The sequence below is a fragment of the Antechinus flavipes genome, chromosome 2 (genome assembly GCF_016432865.1).
Source record: "Antechinus flavipes isolate AdamAnt ecotype Samford, QLD, Australia chromosome 2, AdamAnt_v2, whole genome shotgun sequence".
Classification (NCBI taxonomy): domain Eukaryota; kingdom Metazoa; phylum Chordata; class Mammalia; order Dasyuromorphia; family Dasyuridae; genus Antechinus; species Antechinus flavipes.
Window position 1 is genome coordinate 665,918,092 of NC_067399.1, and position 18,851 is coordinate 665,936,942.

Below are 18,851 nucleotides of genomic sequence, written 5' to 3' on the forward strand. Positions count from 1 at the left end.
GCCCCGGGAGCAGAGCATGCTGGGAGCGCGCACCGCGCTGAGGTGCCCCCCGCACGTGTCCATAATGCTCCTTTGCAGCAGCGCTCCGCTGCCCCGGGAGCAGAGCACGCTGGGAGCGCGTGGCGCCCTGAAGTGCCCCCGCACGTGTCTGTAACGCGCCTTCTCGCCCCCAGACCCGGTGCCCGCCTCCCGAGACTGGCCCACGGAGGCGGGCGGCAGCTGCGAGGAGCCGCCCGCGCTGGGCACCAGCCGCCTGCTGCACCACATCACGGCCGGAGACCGCCCCCTGCTGTCCCCGCGGTGCTCCCTCATCAGCCAGAGCCAGCGCTTCAACCTGGACCCGGAGTCGGCCCCCTCCCCGCCCAGCGCCCAGCCGTTCATGATGTAAGGCCGCGGGCGGGGCTCTCGCTCCCCTCCTCCTCCCTCCGCACTTGGGGCCCGACCTCGTTTTCGGGGGCCTCCGCGAGTGCCTGCGCGGGGAGGACGGGTTTGCTGGCGGGCGGGGCCGCGGGAGGGCGCTCAGCGCTGCGGGGTTAGACTTCTGCCTTAGATCAGTAGCGCCCCCTGTGGTTTCGCTACCACAGCCCCTCCCACCCGGGGCCCAAACGGGCCGAGCGGATTGGCCGCTGCCTTGGGCGGCCCCTACCCGAGTATCCGCCCGGGCTCTGCGCCTCCCGCACCCTCTCCCTCGGGGACTTCCTCCGGGCTGGCTGCCTTTCCCCTGCGGCTGGAATGGGTGCCTGGGAGGCTCGGGGCGCCCACCTGCCCGGCCTGGGGGTGGGGCAGTTTGCTGCAGGCGGTCTCTGGTGAGAGGGCGGAAAGTGTGACAGGCCGGGGGCTCCCGCAGAAGGAAGCGGCTGTGCGGGCGGGGCGGCCTCCCCGGGCCCTGGCTGTCCTACATCCGGGCCCTGCCTCGGACGGGCCGCTGCCGGGGCGGGCTCGGGGAAGCCTCCTCACGGCCTGTCCCTCCCGCAGGCCGCGGAGCTCCTCCAGGTGCGAGGACGGGAAGGGGCACCAGACGGTGACCCAGCTCACCAAGCACATCCAGAGCCTCAAGCGGAAAATCCGGAAGTTTGAGGAGAAGTTTGAGCAAGAAAAGAAGTACCGGGTAAGGGCCGGTGGAGTGGGGGACGCTTGGGCCCGCCTTCCCTCCCCTCCTCCTCCCCTCCTCCATCCATTTGTGAAGGGAAGGGGTGGCCCAGGCCGACGGGGGTCCAACCTTGCCCGCAGCACTTACAGAAAGCGCCTTTCCTGCCTGCCTCAGTTTCCTCTCCTGCAAAATGGGCATAAGATGCCAGCAGTCTGCCTCCCACGGCTGTTGGGAGGACCCAGGAGGTGGTGGCTGCCTCCCGGACTTTCCCTGTGTGGGGTGAGCGGTTTCCGTGGCCCTCCATCTTTTCTCCTCTAGCTCTTGCCCCTCTGCCCCTTGGGGTGTTTTTGTAGCATCTCTGGGAGGCAGGAATCCCAAGTTAGAGCTCCCTGGCCCTGCAGTCCGAGGGGGGACTGGGCGATCCCACCCGCCAGGCCGGGCCAGCCGGGCACACAGAAGTCACGGAGGCTGGCAGCTGCCCACTCCCCCCATCCCCGGCGAGGCCCTCCCGGCAGCAGGACACAGCCAGCCTTGTGCTTCCTTGGAAGACTGCCGCTCCAATGGGGCTGCCCTCCCTCCTGGCACTGGGTCCTGCGTAGTCCGTCCCTCTGTGGTGATTGGTACTGGGTGCAGGGGAACGAGGGCCTCTCAGAACATCTGTCAGGCCGGGGAAGGCCCTCGGAGGCCGGGCCGGGGGAGGCCCTCAGAGGTTGGGCCCAGGAAGGCATAAGGAGGCCGGGCCGGGGAAGGCATAAGGAGGCCGGGCCGGGGAAGGCATAAGGAGGCCGGGCCGGGGAAGGCATAAGGAGGCCGGGCCGGGGAAGGCATAAGGAGGCCGGGCTGGGGAAGGCATAAGGAGGCTGGGCCAGAGAAGGCCCTCGGAGGCCAGGCCAGAGAAGGCCCTCGGAGGCCAGCACAGCCTTGTCTGGACAGAAACGGCCTCCTCAAGGCTGCTGCCCACCGGGTGGCCATCAGCCCAGGCTTCTTTCCCTCCCCAGGCAGTCAGGGAACCCCTCTTGATATTGGGGAACACACTCTGTCATTCCCTGCCGCCCACCCCTCATGGTCAGGGCCTCTGCTGGCAGCTGGGGACCCTGCCCAGAATCCTGCTTTAAATGACAAAGGAAAAGTGGCGATTTCCCTCAGAGACTTGTAGGGCCAGACCAAGCACTACCCCCCCCCCCCCCCCCCCCCCCCTCCCTTTAGTCATTTTCATTATCGCACACATAAGTCAGTTAGAACACTCTAAGGGATTAGGCCTTTCAGCCATTTCCGTCTCTTCCTGATCCCAATTGGGGTTTTCTTGACACTCTGGAGTAACTTGCCATCTCATCCTCCATTTTATAGCAGGGGAAACTGAGGCACACAGGGTGAAGGGACTTGCCCAGAGTCACCCAGCTAGTAAGTGTCTGAGGCTGGATTTGAACTCAGGAGTTCGTCTTCCTGCCTCTGGGCCGGTTCTTTAACCACTGCCCTACTGAGCCTTTCTTCTGGTCACTATGGGAAGTAAGATCATGCTTGGCTGTTCCTACTTTAAAGTGAGAGAACAGGTAGAAAAATCGTCCAGTAAAGACTTATTAATCATCCGCTGGGTGCCCGGCCTTGTGATTAGTGTTGGGGATACCAGAAATCAGAATAAGGCAGATTCTGCAAGGAGCTTACACCTAATGGGGAGACAAATACAAACAAACAAGAGGAGAGATGATTACAAATAGGCACAAACAAGCTGGCTTTCAGATAAATGAGAAACACTTTAGAGAGGGAAGGTCCTTCAGCTCGAAAGGCAGGGAAGGCTTCTGGGAAAAGGGGGTTCTTAATCCGCCTGCCAAGGAACCCGGTGAGGTGGGTAGTGAGAACAGAGGGGGACAGGGAGTTCAGGCATGGGGAGCACTCAGAGAGAATGGCCAGAGCCAGAAGATGGAGGATCTTATTTGCAGAGTAGCCATGAGGCTCTTGTCCCAGGAGAGTCGGGTATGAGAAGAGCAGAAAACGAGAAAGGGCTCACTGTGTGTTTGCTTCTGGAGGAGAGTTTGTGGTGCAGAAGTGTGAGATGGTCAGACCCGAGCCTTTGGATGTTCCTTTTAGTGGAGATAGATTGGTGTGGGGAGGGACCTGAGGCAGGCAGACCCCTCCCCCAGCACTCTAGACCCCCCCCAGCCTGCACCTGCTTGGCCCCTGACTCTCTGTCTCCTTTGCAGCCTTCTCACGGAGACAAGACTTCTAATCCTGAAGTCCTGAAGTGGATGAATGACCTGGCCAGAGGCCGGAAGCAGCTCAAAGGTAAGGGGCAGGCTGGGCAGGATGCCGAGCTGATCTGGAGGTTCCGAGGCTCCTCGGGCCTCCACCTTTGCATCTGAGGAGCGTGGGATGGGGGTCAGGGGCACCCCTTGTGTTGGCTCGGCTGGAGCATCCAGGGCCAGTCTCTTGTTCGGGGGGATGGGGAGGGGGGGAAGCTGGCTCCCATTTGGGCAGCTGGCCCGCTGACTGGTGAAGCGAATGGCCCTTGGAGAGCCATCATCGACCAGGGCCCTGACGCATTTCTATTGGAAAAGCCACTTTGAAGAGATTACTCTGAGTTGATAAATATCGATCTTTCCTTGGATCCATGTTTTTGTCTTTTTTTTTTTTTTTTTTGGTGTTCCCACCGATTTGCTGAGTAAGTGTTAATAAATGCTTATTGATCAACTAACTTTAGACCTTCCTCTTCTGACTTTTCCTTCATGAAATAAATTTTTTTTCCCACTTTTGGAAAGTCTGTTTAGATGTTGTCTGAAGGTTGGCTTTTATGATGGAGGAATCTCGGGCAACCTTATAAATGATGAGGGAGGCTTTTGGGGAGCAAAGGATGGAAGGCATAAAGAGGCCAGGCCGGGGAAGGCATAAGGAGGCTTTGATTTATTAACCTGCTATCCGAGACAGCTCAATATCGTCCAATTAATGGAGCAAATGGTTTCAGTCCTGGAACAGTGAGAGAGAAACAAGCCTCCCTCTTCTCATAGCAGGGGAAGGGAAGGGAACCCCTGGTGTGGGGGAGCTACGGCTCCCCGTGATGTTAGCAGCTGGGGGCAGCCACCGGCTTTGTCTACAACTGCTAATTTTTTAGTAGGAAAGGGCTCAATGGGAAGGAGATGACTTTGGAGTAAAAACAATACACAATAAAGCTTTTTTTTAATGCTTGGGAAAAAAAAATAGTGTAATTACTGCTCTCCCCCAAACGCCATCCATCTAAATGCTTAGCCATTTTGCTTGCTCTTCAGATTGTAATTAAGAAGCATGATAGGGGAAAAATAAATTGCTTAGAGGTTGATAAATAAAGTCTGCCAGAGCATTCTGGGACACTGAGGGTCTGCTTCCCGACAGTCTGTTTACAGAGAAGGGTGTTTAAAGTCTCATGGCAGGGACACGGCCTCCCGGCCCAGCTGGGACGCCAGCAAAACTGGTGGTGGACGTTCCTGGTCTCGGCCCAGCCCCTCTCTCTGGCTCCCAGAATCTCTTCAGACTTCTCCCTGCTCCTAGCCCGCCAGGGTTGGCTAATGAGTGCTGCTAGGGTAGCTGCATGCTTATGGAACTCCTCCAGGTCTTTAGAGGCTGAAGGATTACCAAGCACCTTTGCATGTGGAGAAGAAGCTATTTGGGGGCCAGGAAGTCTTCATAGTCCTTTTTCAGGACCCACTCCTTAGGGGGGCACCCATCCTGCTTCAGGAAGGCCGGCTTTTCTTCCTTTGGGGACCCCCCACGTCACCTCCTTCCATTTTCAGGCCTGGCCAGCGGCAGGCTGGCCTGATTTGGAAGGCCGCTGCTGTGTCCCCCTGAGTAATGGTGGCTCATTTGTGCTCATTAGCGGTATTTTCCACAGAACTGAAGCTCAAGCTCTCGGAACAACAGGGGAGTGTGCCCAAAACCGTGCCTCCCCGGACCCTGCATCAGGAACCAGCTGCTGCCCCCAAAGAGCCGGAGAAGCCAGAAGCTGCAGGCACTGAGCCAAATTCCTCTGGAGAAGAAATGCCAGATGCCCTGGTCAAGCAGCCCAAGGAGCAGAGAGAGCCACTGGCTGCCCAGGAAGATGCCAAGGTATCTCGGGAAGTGCCCGGAGCGGCGCCAGGGCTGCCTTTTGCTCCTCCAAGATTTGTTGGTCATGGGAGGCTGGCACCTTGAGGATTTGCGACTAAAGTGGGATGTGTGGGCGTCCCATCCATCAGGGACTGCGCAGTCTGCAAGCATGGGCAGGATTGGCGCCCTGTGGGGCAGGATTGGCGCCCTGTGGGGCAGGATTGGGATCCTGGATGGCAGGATTGGGCCTTGGGGGGCAGGATCAGGGTCCTGGGGGGAGCACTGGGACCTTTCTTGTGTAGATTATTCCAGAAAGGCTGTTGTTCTGCGCCACTGTGAGCTAGCACATCTGATTTCATCCTGGGAGCTCTTTCGGGGAAATGACCCAAAGGGGAATAGTGGCCACCTTGTTTTATTTCTTGGAAGGCAAAATGGTGCTCCCAGCTTCCTCACGACCCCCTTCCAACCCTCTAGGCCATCCCTTATCTCAGCGAATTTCAGCCTCACAAAGAAATAGCATATCGACTTAGGAAACCACAGATTAACTGTCTTGTGCTGCTTTCTTATTTATTTTATTAAACGTTTCCAAATTATATTTTGATCCAATTTGCTTTAAAGTCAGGAGCTTTGCTGGGCATGGGCATCTGACACGCTGATGTTTACTATCCCTCGATCCTGGCCAGAGCCCAGGAAGTGGAATTCATTGCCCCTCGCTGCCCAGTGCCCTTTCTGCGTTCTGCCCTCACTTCCGGTGCCCATCCCCTTCCCAAAGGATACCATGCCATCATGATGCCCCCTGCTGCCAGGGACCTCCCTAAGATCTTGGTCATAAGGAAGGGACCTCCCAGGTAGCCCTGACCTTCCATTCCTTTGACACCCTTTGCTCTTGGGATAGCTACCCCGGGACATTGTACCTGTCTCCTGCTGCAGTGGTGACGTGCCGTCCAGATGAGGTTGGGCTGTAAGAGAGGGCGGTGGGGTGACCCTCCTCACTGCCATGCTCGCTGCCATGGTGCTCCCCGCTCCCCGGAGGCTGCCTCCCACCCACACCCTCGGGTGTTTTGCACTTGCGGATTACTGAGCCCACTACGGGACGTTTGTAAATGCCATATTCCACCCACGCTGCCCAGTGGATCCTAGGACCATGTCGGCCTTGGTCCTTCTGGGCCCGTAGTTACCACAAATTGAGAAACCTTTCATGTGCACAGGGCCGGACTAAGCACAGACCCCTGGGGCAGGCCCTCGGAGACCTCCCTTCAGGTGGCATGCAGCCATTACTGACTGTTCTTTGACCCTGTCTAATTAACCCGCTGACCTCCTGCCATCCTATTCACGAGTTAAGCCCTGGCTGTACCACTGTCCTCACCTCAGAGGCCCTGTCCAAAGAGGACGTACACTTCAGCAGTCAGTCAGTATTAAGAGCCTTCATCTGTCGTGTCCTGTTCTCGGTGAAGTCTTTGGGGCCCCACCTTCCTTTTCTAGATAGACACAAATCCTGCATTGAGCAATAGAGCCTTGGATCTTACTGGAATCAGGGTCAAAGTCGTTGGTCTGTAATTCACGGACTTCATGTTTTAAAAAATAAATCAGGAGAGCATTTGTCCTGGTCCTTAAGGACCCTTCCCGTTCTCTGAGAAGGACCTTTCCCATCCTCTGCGGGCTCAGATGGCTTCACGGCCAGAGATCTAGTGATGGGATAGACCTCTGAGGTCACCTGGTCCGGGTCCCTCCTTTCCAGAGGCTCCTGTCTCAAGTCAGCATCCGAGGCAGGAAGAGAACCCAGGCACCCTTTCCACCGCGCAGTGGGATTGTGGCTGATCTTTGTCACCTGCCGGCTCATCTCCTCTTCAACTTCTTCTCTTGGGCTCTCGCTCTCCATTCGCCCTTTTTGTTTTATTCTTCCCAGAAGTCACAGGGACTGAGCAGCTCCGTGGGCCCGGTTGGTGAGGGTCGTTTTTGTCCGCCTCGCACGGAGGTCCTTTCCTTTTTTTGACTCTCCTTTTCGCCCTCCTTTGCCACCTTGAGCTTCCTTATCTTCTCTGAGTGTTAGTCCTCCCACTGCTCCTCTGATCCTCCCCTGAGCACTGCTCCTGGCTTCTTCAATCAGCTGTCCTAGTTTCTGCGTCGTTCACAAGTCTGGGTTGGGGGGCGAGTCCACATCAGTCTCCGCACGGAGCCGAGAAAGCTGAGGGGAAGGGGTGGGGATCTCTGGAGTGGGGCGCAGGGAGGGCTTTTCCCCAGTGGGGCATCAGAAGGAAGCCCTGCATTGCATGGGGCCGGCCGGAAGGGGGTCGCCCCAATCTAGGCGTGGGATGATGAAGCCTGGATGAGGATGGTGGTGGTGGGAGTGGAAGGGAAGATGTGGGCAGATCAGTGGGATTTGGTCCCTGGTTGGATCAGGGAGATGGAGCGCAGGAAGAGTTAATGCAAAGACAGTGAAATGAGCTGGACTTTTTGCACTCCGTTTACTCAGTCACTTCTCAGTGAAGGACCTTGTTTACTTTGGATTTTTTTCAGTGAAGGACTTTAAAAGTTAAGATCTCTCTCTCTAAAGTAGACAGGAGCTCTGTTAAGCAGGACGTGGGCAAGGCTTTTGTTCAGAACTTTTAAAAACTACGTGCTTGCCATGAATTCAGGTTCTGAGCACTGAGTCTCGGGATTTCTTTGACCTGTTCCAAACAACGGTTGGGTACAAGGAGAGCAATAATGAATGTCTTGCTTTTTAGGTAACGAAACCAGACAAGAGCCTGATCAAACCCCTTTATGACCGCTACAGAATCATCAAGCAGCTTTTGTCCACACCTTCCCTGATCCCCACCATTGTAAGTCTCAGCGCTACTAGAGCTTTTGTTTGTTTAAGGAAGACAGTGATGGCGATCCAGACTAGGCCAGGGGCTGAGAGAACAGACATGCACCTTCTCCTGTCTGCTTTTGTCAGTGGTCGCTACCAAGGATGGAGTTCTTCTGTTTTTAGGATCATTGTTAACATTCACTTTGATATTTTTCGGGGAGGGAAGGAAACCCTAGATTTCCAGTTGGTATTGGTTGCGAATGCTTTACCCTTCAGCCAGGAGAAGTAGGTCCTTTATTCTGTACATGTGAGTGAATTTATTTCCCTTAAAAAGAAAATTGGAATTATGTTTTTTAATAGATTTTTTTGCCATTATCTGAGGGTGAATTAGGTGCTCAGAAATCACTGATAGATCAATTTTAAGAGTAATTGATGGCAATTAGAACAGCCAGGAATGCTGACAAATTTTCTGTAAGAGCAAAGACAGATGCTGAGCATCCCGCAGTTCTAGAAGACAAAGAAATGTTGATATATAATAAATTTTAAATATTTGAACTGATATCTTATGTGCTCTTTGTATTTTCTTTAGTGTAAAACAGAGAGAGAGAATTGGGGGGAGAGGGTCAAGTGTTGTTGTTGAAGTCAGGAAATTGGAGGGGAAAGAGCTCTGACTTAGGAGTTCAAAGAATTAGATTGAAACCCTGCCTTTGCATTTACCACCAGTGAGATTATGATCAAATTATTTATATTCTGGGTCTCAGTTTCCTCATCTGTAAAGCAAGAGAATTAGATCATGTGGTCTCTAACTGAATTTGTGACTGAGGTTTATGTCCCAGCTCCTTCTGATTTGTAGTTTTGTGCTTGTGGGGATTTAACTGAAGATCCTCAGGTTCCCCCCATCCAGGATTTTCACTCGAGGTCCTAGTGAGAAAAGCTCCATCTCTGAAGTAAAAAGGTTGCCTGGGATCAAATCCTGGCTTTTCACATAATAACAACTCTGTGACAGGTGCAAGGGCCACTGGCTCATTCTGGCCCTAATCCTGGTTCTTGGTCATAGCCCTGGGATCGTGGGGGGAGCTGGCTTGGTGGGCCTTGTGAGGAGGGGGCACTTGGTGAGAAAGTCAAAGGTTATTTCTCCCTGGGGTCACAACTTCTTTTAACCTTCCATGTCCGGTCCTTCATCATCCCACGGGAATCTCAGCTACTCCTGAGAGATGCTTCCATGTGCTTAAATGATGGCTCCTTGCGGATAGTCTTAGTGCAGTTTTGTTTGTTGCCTGTTCCAGTTCTTCAAAGGCTTTATTAGAGAGCTGGCCTTAGAAATGATCCAGTGCGACCCCCTTCCTTTACAGAAAAGGAAACTGATAACCAAGCAGTGAATCAGTTAATGGACAGCCATTCATTTAGCACATGGTAGGTCCAGGCCCCAAGCCATGTAGTGTGGATACAGAGAGAGATGAGATGCCAGCCCTGGGGGCTAGAGCAGCACAGGGGGGACCCACAGAGGTGCTCGGCCTCCAAAGCCAGCAGGCCTTCTGCACACCAGGACAGATCCCGAATGTTTGGTAACTTTTCCTCTCTCCCTTCCTTTTCTTCTTTCCTCCCTTTTCTCCTTTCATTTCTTCCTCTTTCCCTCTCTCTTTCTCTTCCTTCCTTTCTTTTTTTCCTTTTTCCCTTGCTTCCTTCCTTCTCTTCCCTGCTTTTTTCTTCCTTCCTTCCTTCCTTCCTCCCCCTCTTCCTTCCCTCCTTCCTTCCTCCCTCTTTTCCTTTCCTCCTTCCTCCTTCCCTCCTTCCCTCCTTCCTTTCTTTTCTTCCTTTCTTTCTCCTTTCCCTTCTTCCCTCCTTTCTCTTCCATGTGATAAGCAGGAAGAAGAAGACTCTGATGACGAGTGCCCCCGGGGCAGCCACCAGCCTTCCTTGTCAGATCCAGCCTCCTGCTTGCCCACCGACGACCCCCTTCCCTTCCCCAATGAGGCCATGCCTGCTGCGGCCTTGCCTCTGGATGCAAAGAAGGAAGTCCGCCCTCCGGCCCTCTCCATGTCCAACCTGCACGAGGCCACCATGTGAGTGGGTTCTGGGGCTTCTCTGCCGCCACAGCAAGCGCCCGTCCAGAATTCTCCCTCTCTCGGGGGCTAGCCTTCTCCAGTTTACCCACTGTGGACGGGCTAGCCCACAACTGTTGCTTGTGCTCATGATCTGGAATGAGCTCACGGGGTTTGTCGTCCTTAGGGGAGCTCTGGGCATTGCTCTGGGTGCTGCTGAGCGCCTCCTGCTGGTACAGCATATGCTGTTAGGAAACAATGACCTGTTTTTTGAGTGTGGTCTGTGCAGCCGCAGGCCCCTCCCGCAGGTCTGGGGGGTAAGACCCACAGGAGGGAGGCACAAGAGGGAGGCTCACGAGGCGGCACAGCCCGCACTCCCTGTGTTTGGTGACCCGCCGATTGGCCGGAAACACGGCCTTGTTTGGCTTTGGGCCCACCTGCTTTCCTGTATTGGACGGAACCGTCCAGGAGTAAACGTGGCCATCCTGATTCTTCCCGCCATGTTATTGCCAGGCGTTCTGACTCCGGCCTTCATTTCTGGCCTCTGGCCAGGGAGTGACCAGTGGACACTCTCTCTTTTCTCTCTGATCCTGTGCCTTCCCACCATCACCTGGGCCTGGCCCCAGTCACCTTCCAACAAGGCTTTTCAGACTTGTCCCTCCCTCCCTCAGCGGGTGAGTGGCTGCCCGGTGCCAAAGGCTGGCTCTCCTTTTTCTGCATGGCCGTGAGGGCTCTGCAGCCACTTCCCCCTCCCAGGGAAGTCCCTTTCTTTACTGTGACTCCAGACACTCATTCGGGGGGTCCGGTGTCCGCAGACGATGTTCTGGGCCAGATGAACAGTCTTTCCGGTCAGCCTCTCCGTATTTGCCTTTTTCAGGCCGGTTTTACTGGACCATCTTCGAGAAACCAGGGCCGACAAGAAGAGGCTTCGGAAGGCCTTAAGGGAATTTGAAGAGCAGTTTTTTAAGCAGACTGGACGGTAAGACCCGGCAGGTGCCTTCCAAGCATCCCTTGCCAGTGACCCCTGTCCAGACGTGCAGAATGAGCTGGTGAGGTTGTGGGGAGCCAGAGAGTGATTACTGGGTTAGACTCCCCAGCAGTGACCGGCATTTTTACAGGGCAGCACATGCTTCTTTTCTCCTCACAACTACCCTGGAAGATGGAGGGGCTATATGATTCCCATTTACAGTTAGGGAAACTGAGGCACAGAGCAAGGTACTTGCCAGCTGGCGCGTGTCTGAGGCTGGATTTCATGTCGGGCCTTCCCGATTTCAAGCACTCTTGTATCTGTGCCCTCCATCGCGCTTCCCAGCTTCCTCACAAATGGCCCCAGGATGTTCTGGGGTCGCTTATGCCGGCGGCCCTCCAAAGGCGAGGGATCACCCCGCATGGGTCCCAGAACTCCTCGGGAGCCATTGTCCTCTCAGTATGTAGCCCGCCTCGCTGGGGAGATGAGGGCCGTGAGCTGGGATACAGCAGTAACTGATACTCGGGCTGGCACGTGGAGGTGCTCACTCTGCCCACCCGGTGCCCAGCCCTCCAGCTTAGCAGATGCTAAAGCAGCTCCTTCTACCAATTGGAGCCACCAGTATTTCACATGCTCCTCGATGGGCTTCGAGTGAAGGGGCACGTATGAAGTGCTTTCTGGGTGCCCAGCACTGTGCTGAGTGATGGAGGCACACAGGTAGCATCTGGCCCCTCACGGAGCTCACGCCTGATTGGTGGAGGCGATGGAGACGATGCGTTCAGCTTGAATGGAAGAGCCCAGAAGTGTGGCGGGTGCCGCCTTGGGTGGGTTTGAGATCCGGGGCTCCTTGGGCAGGATGGCAGCGCCCCAGGGGGCGAACGCCGCCAGGACAGATTTACGGCCCTGCGGTGCCGCGGGTTCGGTGACAGGGCAGAGAGGGGGCCTGCTGGTCCCCTTGCAAGGACTGCGGCCGGTGACTCTGAGCCCAGTGCGAGCCGCCACGTTGCCCTTCCTGACTGTACCCGCTGAGCTCTCAGACAGGCATGGGCAGCCCCTGCAGAGAGAGGGTTCTGGGAGGGAGAAGAACCTGCTGCAGGCTGAGGCAGGGAGACCGGACTCCAGCCCCCATTCTCAGTCCCCGCCTGCTGGGGAGAGAGTCCTGGGGTCCCCGGTCTGAAAATCGGGCTCAGGAAAGCCCTCTTATCTGCTCACTGTGGCAAAGATGGAACTGGGCGATGGACTGTTAGCGACCATCCCAGGAAGAAGCCCCATGCGTCTGTTTGCCTGAAAAGCACCGGTCCTTGCAACAGTCCTAAAGGCAGGTGCCCTGGGCAGCAGAAACACAGAATCAGAAAGCACGTGGTTCCGAGGGCGGCCCTTCTAGCCCCGTCCTAGAAGTTGTTGGGAACCTGAGAAATGCTGGGTCCTGGATCCTGGGGGAGGAAAACTGAGTCCAGGGAGGGCAGACATTGTTGGTCCAAGATGCCTGAGGACTAAGCTGTGGACGCGAGGTGCGCCGCCCTTCTGGGCTCAGGGCCCCAGATCCCATTCCTGAGAGAGTGAGAGACAGACAAGATGGGGTGGGGGGGGTAGGGAGGGAAGAGCTGGACAAGAAGGAAGCAGGGAGGGAAAGGGAGAGACAGAATACACCGAGATCCTTGCCAAAAGGGTGCAGGGAGCCCACGTGTGCAGACCCCTTTGGGTAGAGGACCATAGCCCACGCCTAGCGCCTTTGTGGGTGGGGGATGGGAGTGTATGTTTTCAGGGCCCCAGTCTAGGGAAGGGAAGGGAAGGCTCCGCCTCCCTGCAGCTCGCTCCAATGGAGAGGTACTGAAGACTGTCCGGCTTCCTGGGAAGGTTTGTTCTGACAGGGCGCATGCGCACACGTGCATGCGCACACAGGGGATGTCTCCCCCATAGAATGTAAGCCCTTTGAGGACAGAGACTGATGGTGCTGTGGCCCAGCCTTGGCTGGCACACAAAAGGTGCTTAATAAATGCACGCTTTGTGGGTTAGTTGCACTTTTTGCTGCCCTTGAGTTCCACAGAAGCCGCAGGGATTCTGGGTCCTTGATCTCTTGTGGTCAGGACCCTCTGGCTCTTGCTCATTAGGCAAGAGCACCTCTTGATAGGGGAGGGGAGCAGCGTCCTGCTGGGTGCCCCACTGTATTAATATGGTCTCATGTGATGGGAAGGGGGCAAATAGAACTTGTGGAAAGGTGTGTCGGCTCTCCCTGAGGCCGGACCCAACAGGGATCCGTTAGTACTGGCCCCCCATCCAGCCCCTGTGCCAGCTGTTACTGGCATGTGCTCCCAGAATCCTGAGTCCGGGGGCCTTGGTCTAGAAGCCAGAATTTAAGCCGAGTGAGCCGAAGCAATTTAGCTTTTAGAGAAAAGCCAGAGGGGGGAGCCTTTCCACCAATTTTTCCTGTTAGCCCTGTGCCATATTGTGACACCTCTGATTTCAGTGAATTGGGCGATGCTTTAAGAACCTACATCAACTTGGGATGCTCTTTTAACTTTCTTGGCTATGCAAGATCAAAGCTGGGAATCTCTGATGTCTCTTACTGCCGGTGGGAAGAAAAGGTCCAGAGAAAGAGAAAGAGCATTTTCTGGAGACTCTTTGACCTTTCTTAAACGTACTCATCTTGAAAGTTCTTTTTAATATATTTTCCTGATTGATTGCAGTGAGTGGTTTTGTGTTAACTCCTATTCTCCATTTCCAGGTCACTAATATAAAATGTTTTACAAACAATTTACCATCTTAGCAACTGTTAGAACTCTAGCCTTCTGGGACCCCGCATTAGTGGTTTGAACACTTCCTGACTACACAAATACTCTGAAGAGAAAGCAAATAATTTTATGGACAGGTGTACTCCAAGTCTACTTTAATGTGAATGGAAGCATAAGGATATAAGCTTTGGAATATGGAATAGAAAAATTCGTACACACGTCTAGCTTTAATTGAATTGCTATGTAGAAAGAAAATGCCAGTTGAGACTTTTGGAAATGACCTCACCCAGAACACTACACATATATCGAGCCATTTAGGTAACTATCTGGTTTTTCAAATGGTTAGATTAGGTAGTTTAGATTCTGTAAATAGGCATGTCATTATTTCTCGTTGATGATTTTAATGTCCTACCGGTACAACACACATTATTTTGTATAGAAAACACAGAGTTACACTGGGTAGTGCAGACTAAACAAGGGCCATTTTCTTCAGACTCTGAGGGGTTTTCTGCTTCTCCCTTTTGCTATCCCCCATACTCTTCCACACGAGCCTGTGAGGATCCCATGAATACACTGAAATCAGTCAGCCCGGGGGCAGCCTTCTGTATGAGGCGAGCGGTACCACCCCTGGCCTGTGTGTGGGGCCACCCCAAAGCCATCATTCGATGGAAGGAGGCGGCTTTTGTGACCTGACACGTTCTGTCATTCTTTCTCCCCCTCCAGGAGCCCACAGAAGGAAGATCGGATTCCCATGGCGGATGAATACTACGAGTATAAGCACATAAAAGCCAAATTAAGATTACTAGAGGTTCTCATCAGTAAGCAAGACGTGTCCAAAACTATCTGAGCTGGAAGAGAAGTCCTGATCGAATCCTTCCAATCGAGGCACCTTTTCTTGTCCTCTGCTTCCCGCTGGGTCATTGGAACACGTTGAGAAGCACTTTAAGCTGTGGAGGAGAAAGGATGGTAAATGTGACACTGTAAGGATGGGAGAAACTGAGAAGCCGCTTGTGGGAGAAGAATCCCCAAGTACGATTAGACCATTCCCAGCCCAGCACACTTTTTTCTTTCTTTTTCTTTTCTTTTTTTTTTTTTTAAGGTTGATGTTGACTTCGGTTGATCTTACAGGGATGCAACAATATATTCCATTGTTGAGGGAGTTCACTCAGGAAATGAATCCAATTCAGTTTCTGAAGACAAAGTTAAAACTTCTTTGAGGGAAAACAAAGCAATAGAGGAGAAATTCTGCTTTTTCAAATAGAAAGGAGTAACATTGGTAGTAAAATAGTTAATTACGCTTCTACTAGAAAGTTTTTTTAGATGAGCAAAAATCCACAGACGTTCAATCGTCCTTTAATGTCCCCATTACCCTCCCTAAGATAACGGATCTTAGAATAGGTGATTGATGATTTTTAATTTCTCTCTTCGAATTAGCACCTTATTTTTGCCTATGATTTGAAATTTTGTGTTTCCAATTACCAAAGCTCATTCTGACGGCATGCACTTTGTGAATTATCAAGTATTCTTTGTCTATACTTGCCAGATGTTTATATTAAAATAAAAATATTGCGTTCAAATTTGAAAATAGGTATTTTGGATAGCTGAGTGTATGTAGCATATAATTGAATCGCTGGTTATGATCGCTAAGCTTTTTGCTTCCTGAAACTCGGATTATATGACTATTTTTCCATTGGAAATAGGCATTTTTTCTTTACGTTCTAAATGTAAACGCTCTAACTTGGTGAGATCTAAGCATTTCCTCCCAAGCTGTGATTTCTTGTTTCTGGGCAAAAATTAAGAGCTTTGTGATCGTCTGCCCCATTGTCTAACATAATACAGGAAATGCTTCAGGGCAGTGGAGCTTTTGGGAAGAGGACCAGAGAGGAGGAGCCTGTCAGTCACATCACTTCGAGTGTATGTTGTCCGATTGCCACTCTGTATGGAAACAACACAGCCCGGTTCATTTTTGTTTTGCTCAGGAGTATGTAAAATGGCGACCCTCCCTTTGGTCCCAATCATATTTGCATTTCTAGTGTATGTAACGTCCGAGCATGTTTCTGAAGAAATTCACGTTTTCGTAGTCTGGATGAGAAAGACATCGACCACTTCACGAGTGGACGCTTTCGTTTCCCTGGCTTGTTGTTTTCTGTGTATCGACTTGGTGTTTTATAACTTTTATGAATCAGAATAATCTCCTTCGTAAACTTGTTTAATTGAAATCCGTCTCTAATAATAACAGGAACAGATACACAGCTACTTACTTGAGATTTACAAGCTATGTCTTTGATAAGGGGAAGTGGTTTCATGACATGTGAACAATTGCTATTAAAATGTAATCTATATATTCTATATGATTGTAAATATTTTATATAACAGTACAAATAAAATATTTTTCTATTATATTTATTATGTTGAAACACAGTAGTTGTTTCCTGTTAGCTAATATAAATAACATAAATAACACTGTCAAACAACAAGTTGGAAGTGCTGACAATTCTAGGCTTCAAGATTTTTAACTCATGCTGCGATTACAACCTCTCATGCTGTTTGGAGTTATCCCAATATTTGTTCAGTAGATTAAAATGAATGCATATTTAAACAACATTTGTAAGCCATTAATTTGTATTCTGCTAAAGCTGCCTATATAGATTCATTTTGTTACGTTCGGCAAAAAAGGATAAAGAAAAGACATTGCAGCATCTAGGCCATAAACGAGTGTGCCGGAAGGAAAACTCAGGACCTTTTATCATCATCTAAGCAAAGGGAAGGGGAGGGAAGAGGAAGTACTAAAAGTGCTATGAAAGAGATTGTGAGACGGAGCTGCCTGCTTTTGGTGACAGCGGCGTGGACATGCTTCAGAGGACAACACCTGGCGAGGAGAATGGACAACAGAGGGTCAGATGCTCCTAGGGGAGGACTGGAGGTGTCGGGAGGGCTGAGGAGAAGGACCTGCGAGAGCGTGTTAGCGTCCAACGCTGATATTGCAGGTTTTGCAGCTGGGATCTTTCTTTGCATTCGCAGTAGACAAGCTCATGAGCTGGTGACCGGTGATCTCTGCCACGGTGCCAAGGGAGAGATCCACAGGGTCAGTGTAAATAACTTCTAAAATGACATCCTGGGCATGGTGGAACACCAGCGTGCCATCTTCTTCGGTGCAGGTCAGAAATTTATTATCCTTAGAATTGAGCTGAGGAAGGCGCTGCTTACAGAATTCATCTCCCGGTGACCCCACAGGAGCGATGACGAGGATCACGTAGTGATAGGCCGTGTACATACAGTAGAAGTCCCCAAAGTACAAGTTGGTATTGGGGTTAAAGAGTTTCTCGGCCGCGATCTCAAACCTGTATCTGCCGTAAGGGGAATCTTGGGGGGGCTTTCCCGTATTGAACTCGGTGCTGCAGCTGAAGAAGATGCCTTCCAGCTTGCCACTGATGGGGGACCCGTGGCTGCCGCTGTTGTCCTTGACGGAGGGCTGCATGGCGTTCCCGTGCTGCTCTCTGCAAGGCAAGGAGGGGGACCGGTTAGGGCCTGGCAGTGCCACTCCCCTCCTCCTCCCCCCAGTGCTGCCGGACACCTGTGAGCATTGCTCTAGAAGCCAAGCTGGGCTCTTTACAGGGCAGGGAGTGGAACATAAGAGCTGCGGGTTACAGAGCGCTCTTTGCAGCCGATTTTCTGGCTGACCAGTTTTCCAGAACAAGCCTTTTTTTTCACTGTCACATAGTTAATGTAGCTTTTTATGTAAATAGGGTACAGCTTTACTATTACAGTGAGACATCCCCTACTGCAAAATGGAAAGACTAATATGGTAAATTTCTGTTTGCCTGGAATCTAAACCACCTCCAAATGCCAAATCTGTAATCAGAGAGATGAAGAGCCATGGAATAAGGAGATGGAGGTCAAGTCCCATTCTGTGCCTTAGCTTTTGATCACAACATCATCTCAGAATAGCAGAGGGTCACCATGGACTTCACCAAATCTCCTACAGGTCATGTCAGTTAAAACTACAACACGATAGCATGCAGTTTTAAAATCTTTTTGGAATTGGGCCCATTTCTTTTAAAAATATCCCTAGTAGTGGCCAGGCTTTTCCTTTTGAATGTAGTTTTGAGTTTTTTGAGATTAGGCAAAGCTGGAGCAAAAGCTTAGTTGGGTGATCTGGTTTGCATGAAATCACCACAAGGGTCAGAATGAGGACATTACATGGTGTCCCATTCCATGGTGCCGGAAGGAGTTCAAAGAGAAGATCAGGGATGTTGGGAGCAGTGGGATCAAAAGGTGAGTGACAGGTAGGAAGGCTCCTGCCCATTTAGACACACAGATGGTGCCAAAAACCTTAGTGCCTTTGGAAGCTTAATAATAATAGCATTTATATGGCGCTTCCTAGATGTCAGCAGGCTGCTGAGTGCTTACAGTTCTATCTCTAGGAGAGAGGGGTTGTCACTATCACCATTTGACCGCTGAAGAAATGGAGCAGAGAGTGGGCTGCCTGCCTGACTGCCCCAGGGTCACCCAGCTGCTAATACCCGAGGCCCTTCCCATCTTGGTCTTCCCAGGCCTAGTGCTCTAGCCATTGCACTGCAAAAAGCTTGAAGAGATTCACATGGCACTCGGACTTATGGGACACCTCATATGAGTAGTGGAACCTTGAAGGGCTGGAACTGAGGAGCCCCACAGCCCAACAGCTTTAGCTTCCTCACAGATGAGAGGAATGTTCCAAACTGTAAAAAGGGGTCAAAGTTCAAAGTTCAAAAATCCCATCAACTCTACATAGAGCTCTCTTTGTGTTATATTTGTCTTTTCCCCCAATTGAGGTAGAAGCTCCATAGGAGGAGGATCATTCTCATTTTCTGTGGTTTGTCCTGCATACAGTGATAAACCATAACACACAGGTGGTGACCATTTACTAAATTTTAGACACAAAAGTACCCCTACTTTTTAGGCTTACCTTGGTTCTGCTGATCCTGGGACACACTACAAGAACCCAAAGTCTTATCTGAATCACCCTTAAGTGAAATTATGTTTGGTCGAGGTTCCTTTCTGGGTATTGGGAATTGGAGATTCTGATTCTTTGGAAATTGGAGATTTGTGGAACTGTATGCAAATACACCAGAATTCCCAGTTAATCAGAATGCTCCATTTTCCAAACAATCTGAATAAAAAGGAATCTTTTTTGACTTAC

At 51.8% G+C, this 18,851-nt stretch overlaps 2 protein-coding genes across 4 annotated transcripts in view; one reads left to right on the forward strand and one right to left on the reverse strand.

Annotated features, from left to right (window-relative positions):
- Window positions 1-16,078, forward strand: part of FAM13C (family with sequence similarity 13 member C) — a 78,049-nt gene extending 61,971 nt beyond the window's left edge. The window contains exons 7-14 of one of the 2 annotated variants that reach the window (XM_051982623.1): window positions 174-384; window positions 976-1,108; window positions 3,289-3,370; window positions 4,947-5,161; window positions 7,867-7,962; window positions 9,795-9,994; window positions 10,851-10,952; window positions 14,396-16,078. In XM_051982623.1, the coding sequence (XP_051838583.1) occupies window positions 174-384; window positions 976-1,108; window positions 3,289-3,370; window positions 4,947-5,161; window positions 7,867-7,962; window positions 9,795-9,994; window positions 10,851-10,952; window positions 14,396-14,519 (1,163 nt within the window). In that variant the 3' untranslated portion in view covers window positions 14,520-16,078. The remainder of the gene's footprint in view (window positions 1-173; window positions 385-975; window positions 1,109-3,288; window positions 3,371-4,946; window positions 5,162-7,866; window positions 7,963-9,794; window positions 9,995-10,850; window positions 10,953-14,395) is intronic. The other variant, XM_051982624.1, reaches the window with a different exon arrangement.
- Window positions 16,060-18,851, reverse strand: part of PHYHIPL (phytanoyl-CoA 2-hydroxylase interacting protein like) — a 64,030-nt gene continuing 61,238 nt past the window's right edge. For both annotated transcript variants that reach the window (XM_051982625.1, XM_051982626.1), the window contains exon 5: window positions 16,060-17,169. In XM_051982625.1, coding sequence (XP_051838585.1) covers window positions 16,635-17,169 — 535 coding nt within the window. In that variant the 3' untranslated portion in view covers window positions 16,060-16,634. The remainder of the gene's footprint in view (window positions 17,170-18,851) is intronic.